We start from the raw sequence: 17,844 nt of genomic DNA, 5'->3' as shown, positions 1-17,844 counted from the left end.
ACAGAGGAGCTAGTCTACGTACTGCATAATAAATCTAAAATTGGATCCTGAGAGACTGACCTTTCATTTTCTGGAAAGTTGCTGCAAAAGATTCAAAATGTGTCCACCGGACACTCATACCACAGTGTTGATTACATTATCATTCAGCTGTTTCTTTCTAGCTTGCTAAATGCCTGTTCCCCTGTTGTGTGTGATTTTCATATGCAGTCTGTAAAGCACAATTATGCAAAACTCAGAGTTCTGATAGTTGCCCACAAAGTAAACCCCTTTTTGATGGTTTATGGGCAATAATTGTCATACATCTCAACAATTGTATTATGGTCTACATGTCTTTAAGACAGCACCACTGTGTAAAGGTGTCTCTTGCTCTTATTTTGTGCTATTGCAGTATTTCAGGGTGTGACAGGTGGTGGCTGTGCTCTTTGCTAGTTCTGCAAGTCAACACGAAAGCATTGTCTGCTATTTATAGTGCCCTTCTGCTTCTCACCAGCAGCGTATCTCTGCTTCTTTTTAAACCATTCTTTTAAATGAGCCTTTTTAGCTTCAGAGGGCTACACCTTCAGCATGTCTCTTATTTTAGCATCTGAAATGAAAGCCTTCAGCTAAACCACTGCATTCAGATCACCTACACAGGGACAGCAGAAAAGCTTCTTGCTTTGTCTTGTCAAAGGTGACAAGGCAGAATTGTTAAATTTCGAATGTACAGTACCTGTTGTATGCAAATGGCTGTTCTCTATGAAATCCTAAAACTTGAATAAATGATTGATGTACATCCCTTGCCTTTATGTGTTTAGCACTAACAGAATATAATTTATCAGGGGCCCGCTCCCTCCTCATAATCCAAATGAATCCTAGATTTATGTTATCCACCTTACCAGGATTAGCAGAGAATGTAAAGAATTGGGATTATTTGCTACTTATATCACATTAAAGTGCACAGAGTCTTTGTATTGTATTAATGAACTATTGGCTGTGATATGCATTCAGGTCATGCCTCTTGTATTACTGCAAAACACCTCTTACTCTTTTCAAGAAGCACGGAACTGTGTGTATTCAATTTAAACATTTTGTTTTGTGTAAGTAAGAATGCTATTTGTCAGTTATTAGATATTATCAGGAGTTTCAAGGACTGTACAAATTTTAAACTGCTATTTGCCCATAGTCCTTTTTTCTAGTTGTTGCTAGTTCAAGCACACCAGTACTGAGAATGTCAGTGTCTTAAGATTAAATGAAGGTGGAATTTATAATTGATTCAGAGCTTCTTAAGAAAGGGACTTTAAGAAAATAAAACTGTTGCAACAAAGTTTACAATTCTTACAAACAATAAAATTCTAACATAAAATTGTCCATTATCAATCATTTTATTTTGTAAAATGGTCGTTTAGGCTAGATTTGAAACCAGGATTGTCTGCTTTTGCTTTCATTTTAACTGAACTGTAAGCCATAGTCAAGTAATGGTGCCTTTACTTTAACTGATGGTTTTCTTAATTTGATCTTTGTTTTTTTAGCACTTAAATATTTAGAGTGCTCATGGTGCTTATAAAATACTTTACTTGAATTATACTAATGTTCTAGGAGAGGTAAACAATTAAAATGTGCTCATTATACAAATCTTTGTTTCGCCTAAGTGTTAAATTAAGTCTCAAGGATTCCTGCTGGGAAGCTTGGTTCTAAGATTCACGAAGATGAAGCTGGAAATCCTGGTTTCAGTGCTAAAGGGATCAACCAGCATGTTGTAATCAAAACTGTTCTTAAAATGCAATGTATAGAATGTTAATGTAGTTTTATATATTTATACATTTATATTTTATATTATATATTTATATTATATATATTTAGAACTGCAAAACAGCATTTCTCATAAGAACCTGTAGCCTAATAGCAGAATATATGCAGTATATTCTAGACTGCAGTTGAAGAATGTGGTAACATGGATGACAGTGGGATACAATAGTCAGAGGACAACAATCTTTTAGAAATGCTCTAAATGTTAACAAAGACATCAAAATAATGCTTCCAAAATGACATGGAAATATTTTAGGTGATTGCTGCATCCACTTTCAAGATTGTATCAAAAGCATTTTTGTTCTGGAATACTTTAAGAAAGCTTGTTAAAATTCGCCTGCATGGAGCTTTTGTTAGCTCTTTGTTGAAGCTCACTCTGCACATTTTCATATTAGAGGCTATTTGCATTTTGAGGAGTTTGCCACTGCTTGTTTATTCAAATTGCTGGTACCTGTTGCATGACAGAGCAAGGCTTGTGGGCGATTTATCTGTTCTGGGCTGGTCTTTTCTGAGGACCCTAGGAAACATGGCAGAGATACCATACAGGCTGTTCATTTTTTACCAGTTAACCCAAGGAAATGTAAGGGCTGTAAAACATGATATGCGAGCTTAACATTGCCAGGGGCAAACATAGTGGTGGCTGTTTCTGGTGTGTTATGACTGTGTTCAGTACATAGGTGTGCATGGAGGAGCATGTCATGGCTAAGGAATAGCAAACCTGCTGCTTGTGTTGGTATAAATTGTCATAATGTCCTGCCTCATTAACATTCCATTGTTTTGCATTTCTTTGTCTCAACTGGTAAAGGCAAAGCTCTACATCGGCAGACATACAGTTGCTGTTGCCTGTGTACTTGCAGTTTTCAAATTATGCTGGATGTGTCAATGCCAGTTAAAGGCACTTTTTGGGGGTGTTGGTTCTAAGTGTGGTCGGCGTGGGGTTCAGTGGTCAGCCTTGCTGCCTCACAGCACTGGAGCCCCGAGTTTAAACCCAGACCTGGGGTGCTATCTGAGTAATGTTCTCCCCGTGTTCGTGTGGGTTTCGTCTGGGTCCTCTGGTTTGCTCCCACAGTCCAAAAACATACTGGCAGGTTAACTGGCTTTTGGGACAGCTGGCCCTGGTGCGAGTGTCTGTGTATGCCCTGCAATGGGAGTACCCTGCCTTGTGCCTGTTGAGTGCTGAGACACTCCCCCACAAGCCTAACTTAGCAGAATAGGTTGGAAGGCACATAGATGGTTGGTTTCTGAAGCTGTATAACCTTTTCCAGCTCAGACAGAAATGTTATTTTTTTACCAGTTATTTAAACCCTGGATGGAGTTAAAGAGTAGTGCATGTAGGTGACACAAAAGTCAGAAAACCCAGTGGCAGGATATCTAGCTTCTGGCTGGATTCTCTTTAGAGGTTCCCTAGTGTTGTCATTCTGTGTGCAGTTGACAATGTACGTACTGAATGCACTAAAAGATTTTCTCATGATTTCCACCAAGAAAACCTCTGGAAAGAGAAGTCAACGTCTTAAGAGAACCTGAGAAGTGTTAAATAAATATCCCTTAGTTTTGGGATATTTACAGTATTTATATTCTTATTTAATATATTGTTTTCCTTTCAGATTCATGAGCAGCAGCCCAGTAGCCCATGCCAATTAGTGAAGTTATGTCATGTTTAGTCCTTAGAATCCAGATTCTCAACTTTCTAAATGTCAGAGTCTGTGGAAAATTAACTACTGTTCAGATTGTGTGTGAAAGTACCTTTTTCAATAATATTTGCATGTAACATTTGTGGTTTACAATATAATATCATTACAGTATTTCTCTACTAACAGTTGTTGAGGGCCTGTTATGCACAGCACAATTTCCAGGTGGAGACCCCTAAGTGTTAAATGTGCCCCCATAGTGGGCAATGATTGCCTTTATTTGTGATCCCCATTATTGCATATTTTATCATCTGAATCTGGGTTTTTCTTCTACTTATTTCACTGAGTTGCCATGTAAATCTCTTGTGAGATGAGGAAACCGATAAGGCTTCCACTGTATATCTGGCTGATTTGCTGATTTGTGCCATGTTTTTTTTAGGCTACATACTCATCTATAGTGACACCAGGGGCCTGAAATCTCGAGCTTGTTACTGTTTTGAGTAAATTTGCATAGAGTTCACAAAGGTAAAAGGTAAAATTAGCTCAAATGTATAATGACAGTGTCATCCGTAGAAAAGCTTGCAGCCTGAAATAAATCAAACTGTTATTCCAGTTTCTGTGCAAGCTTCCTCACAGAACTGCAAGTTTCAATACTGTGCTGCAGAGCAGGTAAATTTAAATGTGACACAACGATGTCCCAGTGGGGATGTCAGACACTACTTTGTTCTTCCTTCAGTCTGGCAAAGTTGCCCTTGCATTCTTTTGTTTAAATAATACCTGTGTAAAAAAAAAAACAGCTTTCCCATTTCCAGCTTTTATGGCCCAAAAGGAGACGTATTGAAGTGTCCTGGGGAGGGAGGGAGGGAGAGAATCAGGCACTAGGACCTAGCAGCCACCTGCTCACCTAGAGCCCTAGTGTCCCTAGGAGAGCTGCAGTGTGCGGCTGCTGCTATTTGCACACACCACACAGTTCCTATTTCAAGTAGGTGGCTGTGCATCCCTGCTTTATCTCTCCACCTCCTTTTCCAGTCTCTTCCCGTTCGGCATGGCTTCTACATCCCGGCTTGCCTCCTGTGCTGTGTGTGGATCTGTGACGGCCAGAGTGCCCAGTCCCCGTGCAGGTCTCCGGCTGTGCATGAGCTGGGGCTCAGCAGAGACGAGCTTTGCTCTGTGCATCTGAGTCTGTCATATATACAGGAAGCTCTGTTTGTGTCTGTGGTTTCTTTTGGTCCTGCTGTGAAACTCCTCACTGAACAGACTGACTTCCTTCCCTCACTGAGGTGGCAGCAACTGACTTTTGAAAGCCAGAGCCTGTTGTAGTTGTGCTTTTCTTTTTGGCGCGGGTGACCCCAAGAAGAGCGAGTGATCGAGGACGGCGCACAAGATGTTCCTCAGGAGAGGGCCAGTACACGAAACGTCAAGGGAATTGTGAGGCATCAAACCTGGTGGTCATGTAGAGTCCGAATTTCTCTGAAGCCACGTTGAAGCCTGTGGATCTAACCCTTTGGGGTGCTCTTGTTTTCCTTCCTTTGCTTGTTATGGTGTTTTCCAACTTTGAGGCCACTTTCCTGTTTCAAACTAAAGAGGACCACCTTGTCGGTTCGTGAACGCTGGAGTTTGGAGGCCTGAAGAGACTTGCAATGGGCAACGCAGCCGGGGGAATGGACCTGCCTCTGCAGGGCAGGGAGGTGAAGAGCTCCTTGTCCGCCCCTGCTTCTGCTCCCACACAGAAGCAGCCGCCACAGCCCAAGCTTCCCATGCCAGCTGAGGAAGAGCTGGAGGAGCGCTTTAATGTGGTTCTGGTGAGTGCTGGCACCTCGAGATGAGACTCACACAGGGGGTTGCGTTTCCATGTTTGCAGGAAAAACAAGAGTGATTTTTCTGGTAATGGTCCAAACTGGGGCCAACTTTTGGCTCTAAACAAAAATAAGCCTGGAAAATTACTCTATTACCAGACTTTAGCATGATAATAGTAATAATACTCATGATAGTACAGATCACATAGTATCACTTTACAAGGCTATCAAAATGTATTCAAGTTATTGCATGGTCACAGTTGGTAAGTCCTTTCAAAGCTTTCCACCTCAGTACAAAATTTACTGCACTTTCCCCAATGTTCATCTCTTTCTTCACCTGCTAGACTTGCATAGTTAAAACGTTTAGTTTCAGAGAGTCAGGATAACACATTTTTGGGGGCACAGAAAGTCATCCCCACAAGGGTGTTGAAGAACACTAAAGTTGGTGAAGAATCAGAATTTGGACCGATTCGTGGTGAGGAGTGGTGGCAAAGTTATGTGTCACAGAAATCCCAGAATGACGTGCAAAAGTATTATTCATGAGAAGATGTGCAAAAGTCCAGGGTTTATCCGGCTTACAGTCATTAAAAAAACCCAAGTATCTTGTGAAAACATGTGAAAAATGTTTCCACCTTCTTCAGTGCCACACATCAAATTGAAAACATTTTAACCCTTTTCTTCAACTTTTGTCAACTTCTAGAAGAGAGTGTGAAATGCTGGGTACCACTGATGTGCTTGAAACTTTTCTAGTTAAACTGTACTGTATGCAGTCAAACGCCTGCATGGAAATAAGAGAGTTTATTTAAAGCAGGGGTTTTATGGTTTGTGTTTTTTCCGGGATGCACAGTTCAACTCCAAGAACTGGTTTCAGTTTCAGAAATTGGTTCCTGCAGTCAACAATGGAGATTTGCAACGGACATATTGCCCTTGTTGTTTTTATTGGGGTTTTTTTGTAAAATAAAAACTTAAAAAATGGGGTAAAGGTCAAGATAATTTTTGGGTTTTGTGCACCTGAGAGATTTTCATTCTTATTGGGCATATTGGGCAACAGAGGTTAGATTTGAGACAGACATCAAAATAACAGAGAAAGGTTCCTCTGTAGCTTACTGATATGACGTCTTCTATATACTGTACGTTAGAATTTTCTGTCAGCTTGGAAAAGGTTAAAAACCAACCTTTCAGGCAGCATGAGCAGTAACAGAGAACAGTGATGTATTCTGACTTCATACAGCAGAAAAGAGGTGTTGGGTTAGTCATTCTCTGACTTATCTCAACCTCCAGGATTTAATCTTTGCCGGTTTTAATTTTAGTTTTGACCTTTACCTGCTAATAAGAAAGCTTTTTACTAGTTGATAGCTGCTTTGACTCATCACCTTTGCTGCTTTTCTAAATTGCATTCTTTATTATTGCATTACACTGCAAATATGAAATAGGTTCCCTTCACAATCTGGGTTTTCTATGCTAAAACCAGAAATGTATTGCACAGATATCTCTCATGTGATCAGAGAAGGTAGGCCCATTTTGTAAAACAATTTGGAAACTATTGGATTGAGAAATATTAAACCCAGTATACCGTTCAGCTAACATAATGTAGTGCTACTGGGTGCTTTAATAAAACCATACAATATTGTGATAATGATTCTGTCACTCGGACACTGTTTTTGTTGCGGTTATGCTGTGTCCTTCTACTATTTCTTCATCACTCTTTAAGCATGACTTCTGGTGCTCCTTCTGTTAAATCTGTTCAAGATTAAAAAACCCCACTCACATTAACGATGAGATAATCTAATTACTATCTTTGGCAACAGCCGTTGCAATTTGAAACACATCAGTGGGTATATTGTAAACTTTCGGAATAGTTCCTCATTGACTGCTGTGAGAGGGAGGGGCCAGAACACAGCAACAGCAGCAGATTCCTCATTTATGCTGAAAAGGGGAATCATCTCTTTTTCTAGAGGCCTCTGTAATGCCTCAGCTGGAGTCATTCAAAATGTTGCAACATGCCTCTTCTCCTTATGAAGCTTCTTTGTAACTGCCATCTTGTCTGTGTTTATCATTTAGCCAATCAAAGCTGTCTGTGTCAGTGTATATCTTCTGCTTTCCTCTTTGGTGCTGCTTCATCGATGGGTCTCTGAGCTCTGAGCTTTGCTAATTTCACTATTTTCCTCCCCCCCCCCCCCCCCTTGTTTCCTAACATTCACCTAAGCAGAAATCCCATCATTTACAATGTACCCTCTGTTCCACTAGTCTTCTGATTCACGGTTCTCTGTGGATTCTCAAGACGTCCTTTGAATTGACTTTGTCAGTGCCTTTGAGGTGTGTTTGAATGTTTGCATCAGGTCCCCATTTCATCTTCACTGTTCCAAGACTACAGAGTTTTGGATTTTTCAGTGTAGGACATGCACTCCTGGGGTTAAGGGGATCTGCTTACTTCTCCCTGGACTATTTACTGTATGCAGTGATCAAAATCGCACACGATATTCCAGATAAGGCCTTACTGGTGTGTTTTAGGATTCTAACATTCCTTTTTTTAAATATCCCAACAATTTATTTGCCTTTTTCATTGCTGCCCCACGAGGAGGAGGGGGGCTCTTAAAAGGTCTTGAATCCCTGGGGCTTTCCTGCGTAGCGGTAGTGTGAGTGGCAGGGCGAGGGCAGCAGCTGTCTGCCAACAGGTGTGTTAACCAGCCTGTGGGGGGAGGCGCACCAGTTGGTGCCGCAGTGCTCAGAGACAAGGACATCGGTCCTTTTACTTTACTGATCCTCTGCCGCTCCCCCACCTCTCACTCACACCCTGCAGTGTCATTCGAGTATTTGAGCTGAACAGAGGACTCTAACAAGGTCCAGAAAATGGCTGAAAAAATTAGAAGTTCCATATTAAGAGACCAATAATTAAGATATTCTAATTAAGGATAATTAACACCTGGTGCGGCGCAGTGGTTAGCATTTCTGCCTGCCAGCACTGGGGCCCTGGGGTGCTATATGTGTGGAGTTTGCATGTTCTCCCCATGTTCACATGAGTTTCCTCTAGATGCTCCAGCTTCCTTCCACTGTCCAAAGACATACTGGTAGGTTAATTGGCCCTGGTGTGAGTGTGTGTAGTATTTGTGTACCCTGAGTTATGCCTGCTGCGGGTTTAATTTTAGCTCCAGCTCCCCTGTGACCCAGTACATTAAAGCATTTTACAAAATGGATAGATAGATGATTACCAGCTTTCCCTTTCTCTGTCAGTCTTCACATAAACGTATTCAATTGAGATGAGGTCAAGTGTGAAATTGGCTGTGCTACTTTTGTTAGTGTTTTTTTTATAAGATGTATTGGAACTGCTATGACTTTCCTCTGAGACGTGCAGACGTACAGCAGGACACCCAGCTGTAGGGGGGTAGGGGCAGTATCTAAAGCTTTCACAGCCAAAATGACACCTGCACTACAAAAAAACAGGATCTGTAAAAGAAAGCGCACTCTGATTTGATTTGCATGAAAAAGCAGTACAAATTCAAAACAGACTAATTTCATCCAGATGGTTATCTCACTGAACCCCCTGGCATGTCCTTCGTTCCTAGTTTTTAAAACGTAAGTTTTTTGTCTTAAGCATTTACATTTTTAGATTGGTCTTTCCAGGTAAACTCACCTAATACTGTGATTAAAGTTCTGGGATCTGTACAAATGTGATACTGTGTTAATCTTAATTAGAATATCTTTTATTAATTGTGTTTCTCTTAATTTGGAACATACAAGTTTAAGGGCATACCCTGTTCATACTGTATTAGCACCTTATTGATCACTGTCCTAAACTATCCTAGACAATCAGCTTCAACAGGATGGCTGTATTGTTTTCCAGACCTCCACAATCTTTTGTTTAAAGGTACTTTCTGATATCCAGTTTTAAATTCAATTCCTCTTAGTTTCCATCTGTGACCTTTTTTCATCAGCTGTTCTGCTGATTGAAGACCTAAAACCTTCTTACTTCGCAGTATACATTTGCAATGAAATGCGGTCTGTTCCCGAAAATAACTGCTTTCAAAGAAAAAGAAAACTAGAATGGATTTGTATGCAGGCTTAGCTGTGCAGTTGCAGATTTACTGGTGTTTTACTCTACGAATGAAACAGTCATTCACAAATGTACAGTACTAGATGTAAAAAAAAAATAGTTTCCTTAACTTATTTTCTGGTGATCCCTCCTATATATTTATTAATTCGAGGTCCTTCTGTAAGTCTATGTGTGTTTAAATACAGTAATATCAGCATTTTATAACATCTCTCCTGTCAAACCTAATGAAGGTGAACTAGTCCTTCAGGATTTTAGCACGTTTCTTGATCTCCCTGTCCTATGTATTTCTGAGTAAGTGACCTGTGCAGTACAGGCTTGTAAAATAATTGAGGTTTTATCACCTTGAATTGGGGTGCTGCAGTTCAGCAGTGTGTGTGCTAGGTGCACTTAGCCATATCATTACTGCAGTTATTTTTATATCAAGACACTTGATATTCATGAAAACATTCCATAAATCGTGCATTTGTGGATAATTAAGCTAGTAGCAACCAGTTAAGTAAGATGAACCAGATGGCCTAATTTACCTTGCAAACAAAAATCTCTCAATTTGTGCACCCACTGTTGGTTGGAATTCACAGAACTTGATAAAAAAGCTATAGAAATATGATTTAATATATATTTTTTAAAATAATTATTTTAATATATTTTTTTGCTTAGCTTTTTCCTGAATCTGGTGTTTGAAAAGGAAACAGTTTTGGTATTATGTATTTTCTTGCTTCTGAAAGGGGGACGTCACTCATCACCTGCTGTAAAGGTGCTTTGGATTTCTCCCACATGTTCCCAGGGCAGGTATTGAAGAGATGGTAATCATTGAGATGTGCAAAATATCTTCCTGTTTAAACATATTTCAACATCACCAAATGTAAAAAAATATATAGTATTGTGTTACCAGGACCATAACATTTAATATTACAGACCTCTCACAGACGATACATTTTCAGCTCTTATTGGCCCTGATACAGTGTATATGTACTGTATAACCAGTGTCACCAGGTTGACTGAGCCCTGTGCTCATCAGTAGAATAGCCTAGCAGTAACCACACAGGGTTCTTTAAGGTGTGGAGAAGGTGTGGGAGGGCAGTATTGAAATCGGAGAACACTTAGATATTCAGATCTTCCACACTGGGATATGAGCTACAGAGATGAGGGGTTCAATGTAAGTAGAAAGGCAGATATAAACAAAACTTGCACTGCCAGTTTATCTTGCTGATAATTGATGATAATTTACCAGTAAATGGAACCACCCTAGTATAGATGAAGTTCCAGCCAAGACTTCCAGCTATTAACTTCCCACCTGAGACAAAAGCAAACTGATGCCCACACTGGACTTAGTTCTTCTTTCCTTTGAAAAGTGACGTAATCCATTTGACAAGCTCTCAGTGTGCGATTCCTAGAGGTGATTGAATGACAGGAATAGAAATGCCAAGTTATTCAGCTGAGGTCATTTCTTCACGTCTTGCCAGAGCGACTTAGTTTCAGTCTGATGCATACCATACCAAGGTGTAATGAGGTACATTTAAAACACATTGTGTATTTGAACAAGAATACCATGGTCCTGAATGAGATCATAGCATTCTTTTGTGACTGTTTTTAGTTTCATTGATGAGTTAATTAATGGTAACCCAACCCCAGGTTCGGGGTCAATATATGAACATGACAAAGTTTACTAACTGGAGGGAGCCATTCAGTCCATTCTTCTGCTCGTTTGGTAGCAGCGCATTGTTCTCAGAACCAGCTCCCTCAGTGTATTGAGGATGTTTGTTCATATGATACACAATTCTTACATTTGCATTTAAATCTCTTCAGTTAAGGGAGTTTAGGGTGTTGTTGCTCAAGACTCAAGAGATGAAATTCCTCCTACCTGTATGTGCATGAAATTGTTTAGACCATGAGATTCAACCATTTGTTAAAATATCTTACTGTGCAACAATGAGCACTGCTTGGAATGGAGTCGTACAGGTCTGTTAAATAGTATGAAGATGACCTCCTTTGGTATAGTTTCAGTAGGTTTTTTACAATATGTCCATGCATTCTGTTGGTTGAAAGATCAACCAACAAGTGAAAGTAGAATATGCAGAAAAACTCTAAGGCATTTCTAACACATAAATATGTAGGTGTACAGAATTAAATAAAAAGAATACACTTTACATTTGAAATTGTTCTTTGAAGTCATGTTCTAATGAAGGTCGTGGATCTTTGTACTAATAACAGCATGATTAAACGCCAACAGCTAAAAATGTTTTTCTGTTGTCACCCAAACAATGTTACATGGTTGACACGCCACATCAATATTTAGCAGCTGATTGCGTTACTATGTGAAATGGTTTCAAATGATTCATTCTTTAAGGTAACTTGCCAGACAAAAGGACAGTCATAGCCTGGTATGAGGAGCTTAGCTATTTTATTACCAGACATGCAAGCTGTGCTTATATCTTGCTGCTAGGCCTTATCACTGTGAGAGACCAGACTTAAAGCACACAGGAGAAAAAGAAAAAGCTCCTGCAACATGGCAGTTTGACCCACTTCAGATTTTAGAAGGTTTTGTAAAAATTACAAATTGTAATGAAAATGCAAAAGCAACATACTGTAAGGTAATGATCTAGTCCGATAGACTACTGACATCTAAATGTGCTTGAAGGTCTAAATGGCTTCTTTCTTTTGGTTCTTATTTGTTATATTCTTATAAAATGAAGTAACAATTGCAATATATCCAGCACCTAGTTTCATCCTATTCAAAACCCAGCAGCTCGTACCAAATTATTGCTGTCTAGCAAATATGTTATGTTTGCTTTTCTGCCCTCTGCCCTACATAGTTAAATGTATGACTTGTGTTGTTAAATGCACTGGAAGAAAGTTTTCTGCAGTAAGTAGATTTATTGATTTTCAAATTAAGAATTGTTGAGTGCAATTTCAAATATGTCATAAGAGTGTTGAAATGTTGTGCTTTATCCCATAATTCCATGTTTTTCTGACAGTTTTTCTATCTGAAGGATTTTGGCAGAATCTAAAGAAAGCTGGCAGAAGCATGATCATTTCGCTATCAGCATGACAAATAATAACTATAAGTAGATAAAGGGTGGGAACAAAATTGGACCTGCTAGACTAGTAGCTATACTATTCATATAGGTGCTGTCCAGAGTGCTGAACACTCAAGCACTGAGATACTGTACTTCCCAACAAATGTGATTGCCATTACGTTTCAGTGTAGTGTGTAGTGTGGGTGCTTCCAAACATGGAAGCTTATAAATGTCTAATGACAAACATTGTAACTGAAGTGTCTAAGATCAGCCCAAATTTATATCTATAAATTTATAATATATATATATATTAAAATATATAGAAGCTGTCTGTAAATCAGGTAAGATATTTTACTATTTAAAGTGACTAATGTAGGTAAAAAAACATGTTTCACCTATTTATGTAGCCAGCACCTATATCACCCTGCAACTCATAACTGGCCAAGCAGGTGTGAGCCTAGCAGGGAGACTATCTGGGAAAGCAAAGTTTAGAGTGCTTGGTGTCTTCCTACAGACCAAAAACATTCTGGAAAATTGGAAAGTTGACCCTGGTGTGAGTGTGTGTGTGTGTTTGTGTTTGTGTGTGCCCCGTAATGGACTGGTATCCCATCCAGCCTTGTGCCTGTTGCTTGCAGGAGAGGCTCCTGCTCCCCCAGAGCCCACAAACAGATGGAGGGATGGATCTCATTGACTCATTATCCTACAAGCAGACATCGGTTAATTGGCTAAGAACGTCATGGAGTAAATCCGGAGTGATTTACGCTATGCAGTGTATGCATGCAGTGAAAAGTGAAGCTGTCTGAATTGACAAAGAGATGGACGTACTGTAAAGCGAGAACCAATAAGGTCTGATCGCTGAGGTCAGTTTCTCTATTTTTAAAATGCATTAAGCTAATTTGAGAGCAGAACTTGTCAAAGAGGATATTTATTTCTTTACTTTAATCCTATGGACGTTTGGCAGGAATTGTGTATAAAGCAGAGCAACATCTCCCTGGAACATAAAGAATAAGGAACATTGCAGTATCAGAGAAATCGCGAATCAGGGCTAAAGCAAGAATAATAACAATCATGAGAAACAAAATAATGAAAGGTGTACGAAGGTCATGTTAGGCCTGGAAAGTAACAAAGTGTCATTACATGCAGTGTGCTGTCTGCACTCAAACCCAGAAGGAGCTGTTAATGCTATTGTATATGAGTAGGCGTAGAGGACAAAGAATCAGAGACAAGGAGCATGGTTTAGAATCATTATTATTTGTTTGTATGACACCAAAATCTAAACAATGTTCAGTTAATTATGCAGTTGCATTCTTATAAGGCATCAGTGTAAGCTCAAAGTTAACTTTAAAAGCACATACAGTATGAGTTCATTAGCTCAGAGCTTGCTTGCTGGTTTCCCTGGACTAGTGTGCTAGTTGTTGAAGCAGAAAAAAGCTTTTTTTAGCCTTTTAAAGCTGAAAATATTTGTTTTTAAACAAATCACATGAATGCCATTCAGTATTTTGTTACCCCAAGGAGTAGTACTATTGAAGCAACCAAACACACCTGGTCACTGTCTAAAATGTCTTTAATATACAGTATGTATTGGTGTGAACCATAGACTCCTTTGGTTTTATTGTACATCATAGATTTTGTGCAGCTGGTTCAGGGCAGTAAATATTAAAATCACAGGATGTGAGCGAAACATCTATGTGTTGGCAGCTGTTGTTGGAGCTTTTCTTACTCACCATGCTAACCTGGACAAACTTATTTTCAGTCACTCAGCTGACAGGATCCCTGAAGGAAAATGCTTGATTTGTCTGTCTGATGGCAAAAATGTGGCCCTTCTGAACAATGTTTAATATGGGTCTACCATAGGTATCTTTTGTAACGGACTTGTATTTATTTTTCATATTGCTTTATTTTCTTATTCTTAATGAATATGCCCTTCGTGTTGTTTAAGTGAAGGTGTTGGATTTGGATTTACTGGTCAGGAGCTCTTTAAAGGTTTGTCAGATTATTTTTAGACTGTGAACGTTGTTTCTGAAAGAATCCTTTGAATTGAAATGAACATGGGAAATATTCTGCAGGACAGAACAGGAATGAGTTCTCTAGGGAAGAATACAAGCAGACAATTACACACTAACTTCTTTCTTTTTACTTGCGGTCAGAGTGATGACAGAGGGCAGAGTAAGCTAACAAAATATTCATATTTCAGGTTGTTTTATGGTGGTAAAAATACATAAACAGTCACGAATGAGAAGATGCTATTCAGTCCATCTAGTAGTTCTGGTATTTAGCAGCTTACTGATCCAAGTATCTCATCCAGCTGTTTCTTGAAGGAATTCCAGGTATCAGCTTCCATTGGATACTTGGGTCCACCCCCACAACAACTTTGCATAAAGAAGTGCCTCCTGTTCTCCGTTTTAAAACCAAATAGGAGCAAAAAACAGCAATCAAATAGGAGACGTGTGCTGGTCATGAAGTAGAAAGAGCTTGAACCAGCTTGTCACTGCTATTAAATCAGGGTTTAAAACAGAGAAGAGGTTACAGTGAATGGAGTCCATTCAACCCATTTAGCCTGTTGAGTTGTTAGTAGTTAATTGATCAGGGGTCTTATGTACTGTAGCTATTTCTTGAAAGAAACCAGAGTAACGGCTTCAACGACGAGTCTGGGCAGCTTGTTCCAGACTCCCAAATCCTTTGGGTGAAGAAGTGCCACCTTGTCTCGGTTTTAATGATGTTCCCACGTAGTTTTCACTTTTGGAAGACCACCAAATAGTTTGTAGCCAGTTCTGAGAAGATTGGGGTGAGAAGAGTCTATCTTTGTTCTTGTAATTGGGATTCTGTTACAATCTCACTTCTCAACAGTCTTTTGCTCTCAGTCCTTTGAATTCCTCTTATCTGTACCTAGTCCATCACAGCCAGTTCTTGGATTGGGCAAACGGGGGTTGTAGACTCCTTTGATTTGGGATAGGCCTTAGCCTGTAGTGGAAAGGGGAAAGAAGGGACCTCTGACAAACTGAATTGTTGAAATTGTTTAAACCTAGGGTGCTGAATGAGTATTGCAGCCTAAAGCCCATCACATTTAATAGATCACATTTAAGAGTCTGATACTAAAACTCTCCCTCTATATGGTCATGTTTGATTGTTTAGGACCTGTATCATGAACTTCCCTCTGCAGTTATAATGATACATAGAAAAAGGCTGGTTGTCCATGTTTTGCTCATTAGGCTTTCCTGAAACATCTGACTGGCTGGGCTTTATCCTTTAATTTAAAACATGTTTCCTTCATTAATTTGGATGAGGTTAACCTGAGGGCTAATTTGATAGTTGCAGCATTTCATCGCACAGATTAAAAGAGCTTCTTGAATCCTGTCACAAAAACAGAAGAACTCTGGCATCATTATAGTCTCTTCAGACTACTGTATGATGGTTGGTGATTATGGATGGGGTTGGCTGGGAAGATAAATGCTGCAATTAAAGGACACTGCTTATCATCAAGCAGCTCTTTAATAGGCAGCACATGGAATAGTGAGGATTGTCCCAAGAGGGGAGATGGACTCAAACTATGGAGATCCTGTGAGATTGTATTCTGACAGTCTTAGAGCAAAGGGGGATGGGCAGAGTTGCCTCCACTGCCATTTGTGTCTTGTTTTCGGTACCCTTTCTGTGCCTGATAAAGAGGAAGTGCCTTCCGGATGCCCGTGCAATGTGACTTCTCAGAGTTTTTTATAGCCTTATTTCTTTGTTGATCGTTCACATGGCTTAGTTCATCCAGCAGTATAGATTAGCATGCAGTGACCTCTGAGCTTAGATTGCATAACCGTGGAGAGGAGTTCAGATCATTGAAACAGAATTGTATCAGACACGTTCACCACATGTTAAACAATTGCTGTATTTCAAAAGCTCAGATACAGAGTAGAAGAAGATTTAAATATTATTTTAAACACTGAGTTCCATCCTGATCAGCCTGTACACCCCAAGAACTGTAGCCTTGAACAACACCTGGACTGCTCAAAAAGCCCTAATTGCGGGGGGCATGCGGTACAGTGGTTAGGATTGCTGACTGGCAGTGTTGGGGCCCTGGGTTCGATTCAGGACCTGGGGCGCTACCTGTGAAGAGATTGTGTGTTTTCCCAGTATTCTCATGGGTTTCCTCCAATAGTCAAAAGACAACCTGGTAGGTTAATGGGCTTCTGGGAAAGTTATCTCTGGTGTGAGTGTTTGTTTCTGTGTGTGCCCTGTGATGGACTGGATCGCATCTAAGGGGTACCCTGCCTTGCACCCATTCCTTGCCAGGATAGGCTCTGGCTCTCCCACAACACTGAATTAGAAGTAGCAGTTATAACATGGGTGGATGGAGATTCGTTGCTGGTAATCAGTAATGGCTTCCAAAAACACAGAAATTTGAAGTGAGAGAGGAGGAAAGGGATCTCATCTTTTACATAAAATGCCTTTAAGAGCCTTACTTTCTTGTTAAAGGTGGCATTGAACAGTTTTAGTGTTCAAAGGCATGCTTTAACGGGTCTCTGCATCCTTATGAGCTACAGCTAGAGACTAATGCTAAATGATATCATGATCAATCGTTGTGCCTTTGAGTGATTCTGTATTGGCAGCTACTGCAGTGGGGGGCAGGAATAGTGTCACTTTGACACAGCAGTATCCTCAGCAATCCTGCTGCTCCAAACAGAGAGCTAAAGATAGTTTCCCCCTTTTGCTGAATATGCACTGCAAATCTGCCAAACCTCTCCTTTGCAGTGCACAGAGGACAGCTTATTTGGTGCTCAAGGTAACTGCAGACCCTAGGCAGGAGTAAAGGTGCTCTCTGTAAAAAGCACCAGGAAAAAAAACAAAAGTGACAATTAAGCTCCAATAAACATCGCTCTTGTTAGTTGCATGGCTTTTAGATTTGAGGGGGTGTTTGGCAGTGAATATTTTGCTAGTGCAGTAAAAAATAAGCTAAACAGTTTTTTGCATAAGGTGGGAGGCTGTAGGCTGTGTAGTGTAGGCTAAGAGAACAGCTTGTTTATAACGTTAAGGGGCTTAGGATTTTGATGAAGGAAATGTGCCTATCCCATGATACTGTAGATCTTCCTTCTTGGCACTTCCCCCTAGAGCCACTACACTCATTAAATCTTCCTTCCCCCTCATGATACACCTTCCTTCTTCTGTTAGTTTCATGCAATAAGAGCACTGTTGTTTTTCTATTGTCAACAACAGAACCATACCGTGGAACACCAAGGATCATGGCAGAAAGTTCTTTGCTTTTTTGAAGAATGAGACTTCCCATTTCAGTAATTACATGTATTCTGTAATGTTGGTGTTTAGATGCATGGACCTAATATGTGCGTCATTGGGGTCTGATACCAGGCGGTTCCTCAGTTTACCCCCACAGTGAGGTATTGAACCTCCTTGTCCTTGATCCTTTGGATGATTTGTGCAGACGAGCTTGGGTCACAGTTTAAAACAGCAGTTGATGCAAAGTCAACTCCTTCATTTCTGTAAAATGTTTTGGATATTGATGTCAGCTAGCTAAATAACAGTAATTATTAGAGTTAAGCAAAAAATTCTCATGGATTTTAATAAGC

General features: G+C 40.0%; 1 protein-coding gene across 5 annotated transcripts in view; it reads left to right on the top strand.

The window, feature by feature from the left end:
* Positions 1 to 4,369: 4,369 nt before the first annotated feature.
* Positions 4,370 to 17,844, top strand: part of fmnl1b (formin-like 1b) — a 53,364-nt gene continuing 39,889 nt past the window's right edge. For 2 of the 5 annotated variants that reach the window (XM_088622670.1, XM_088622669.1), the window contains exon 1: positions 4,370 to 5,215. In XM_088622670.1, the coding sequence (XP_088478796.1) occupies positions 5,054 to 5,215 (162 nt within the window). In that variant the 5' untranslated portion in view covers positions 4,370 to 5,053. The remainder of the gene's footprint in view (positions 5,216 to 17,844) is intronic. The other 3 variants (XM_088622671.1, XM_088622668.1, XM_088622667.1) reach the window with 2 other exon arrangements.

This window comes from Lepisosteus platostomus, chromosome 28 (genome assembly GCF_059453375.1).
Source record: "Lepisosteus platostomus isolate fLepPlt1 chromosome 28, fLepPlt1.hap1, whole genome shotgun sequence".
Lineage (NCBI taxonomy): Eukaryota > Metazoa > Chordata > Actinopteri > Semionotiformes > Lepisosteidae > Lepisosteus > Lepisosteus platostomus.
Note: the sequence above shows the minus strand (reverse complement) of the source record. Positions and strands in the feature narration are given on the sequence as shown.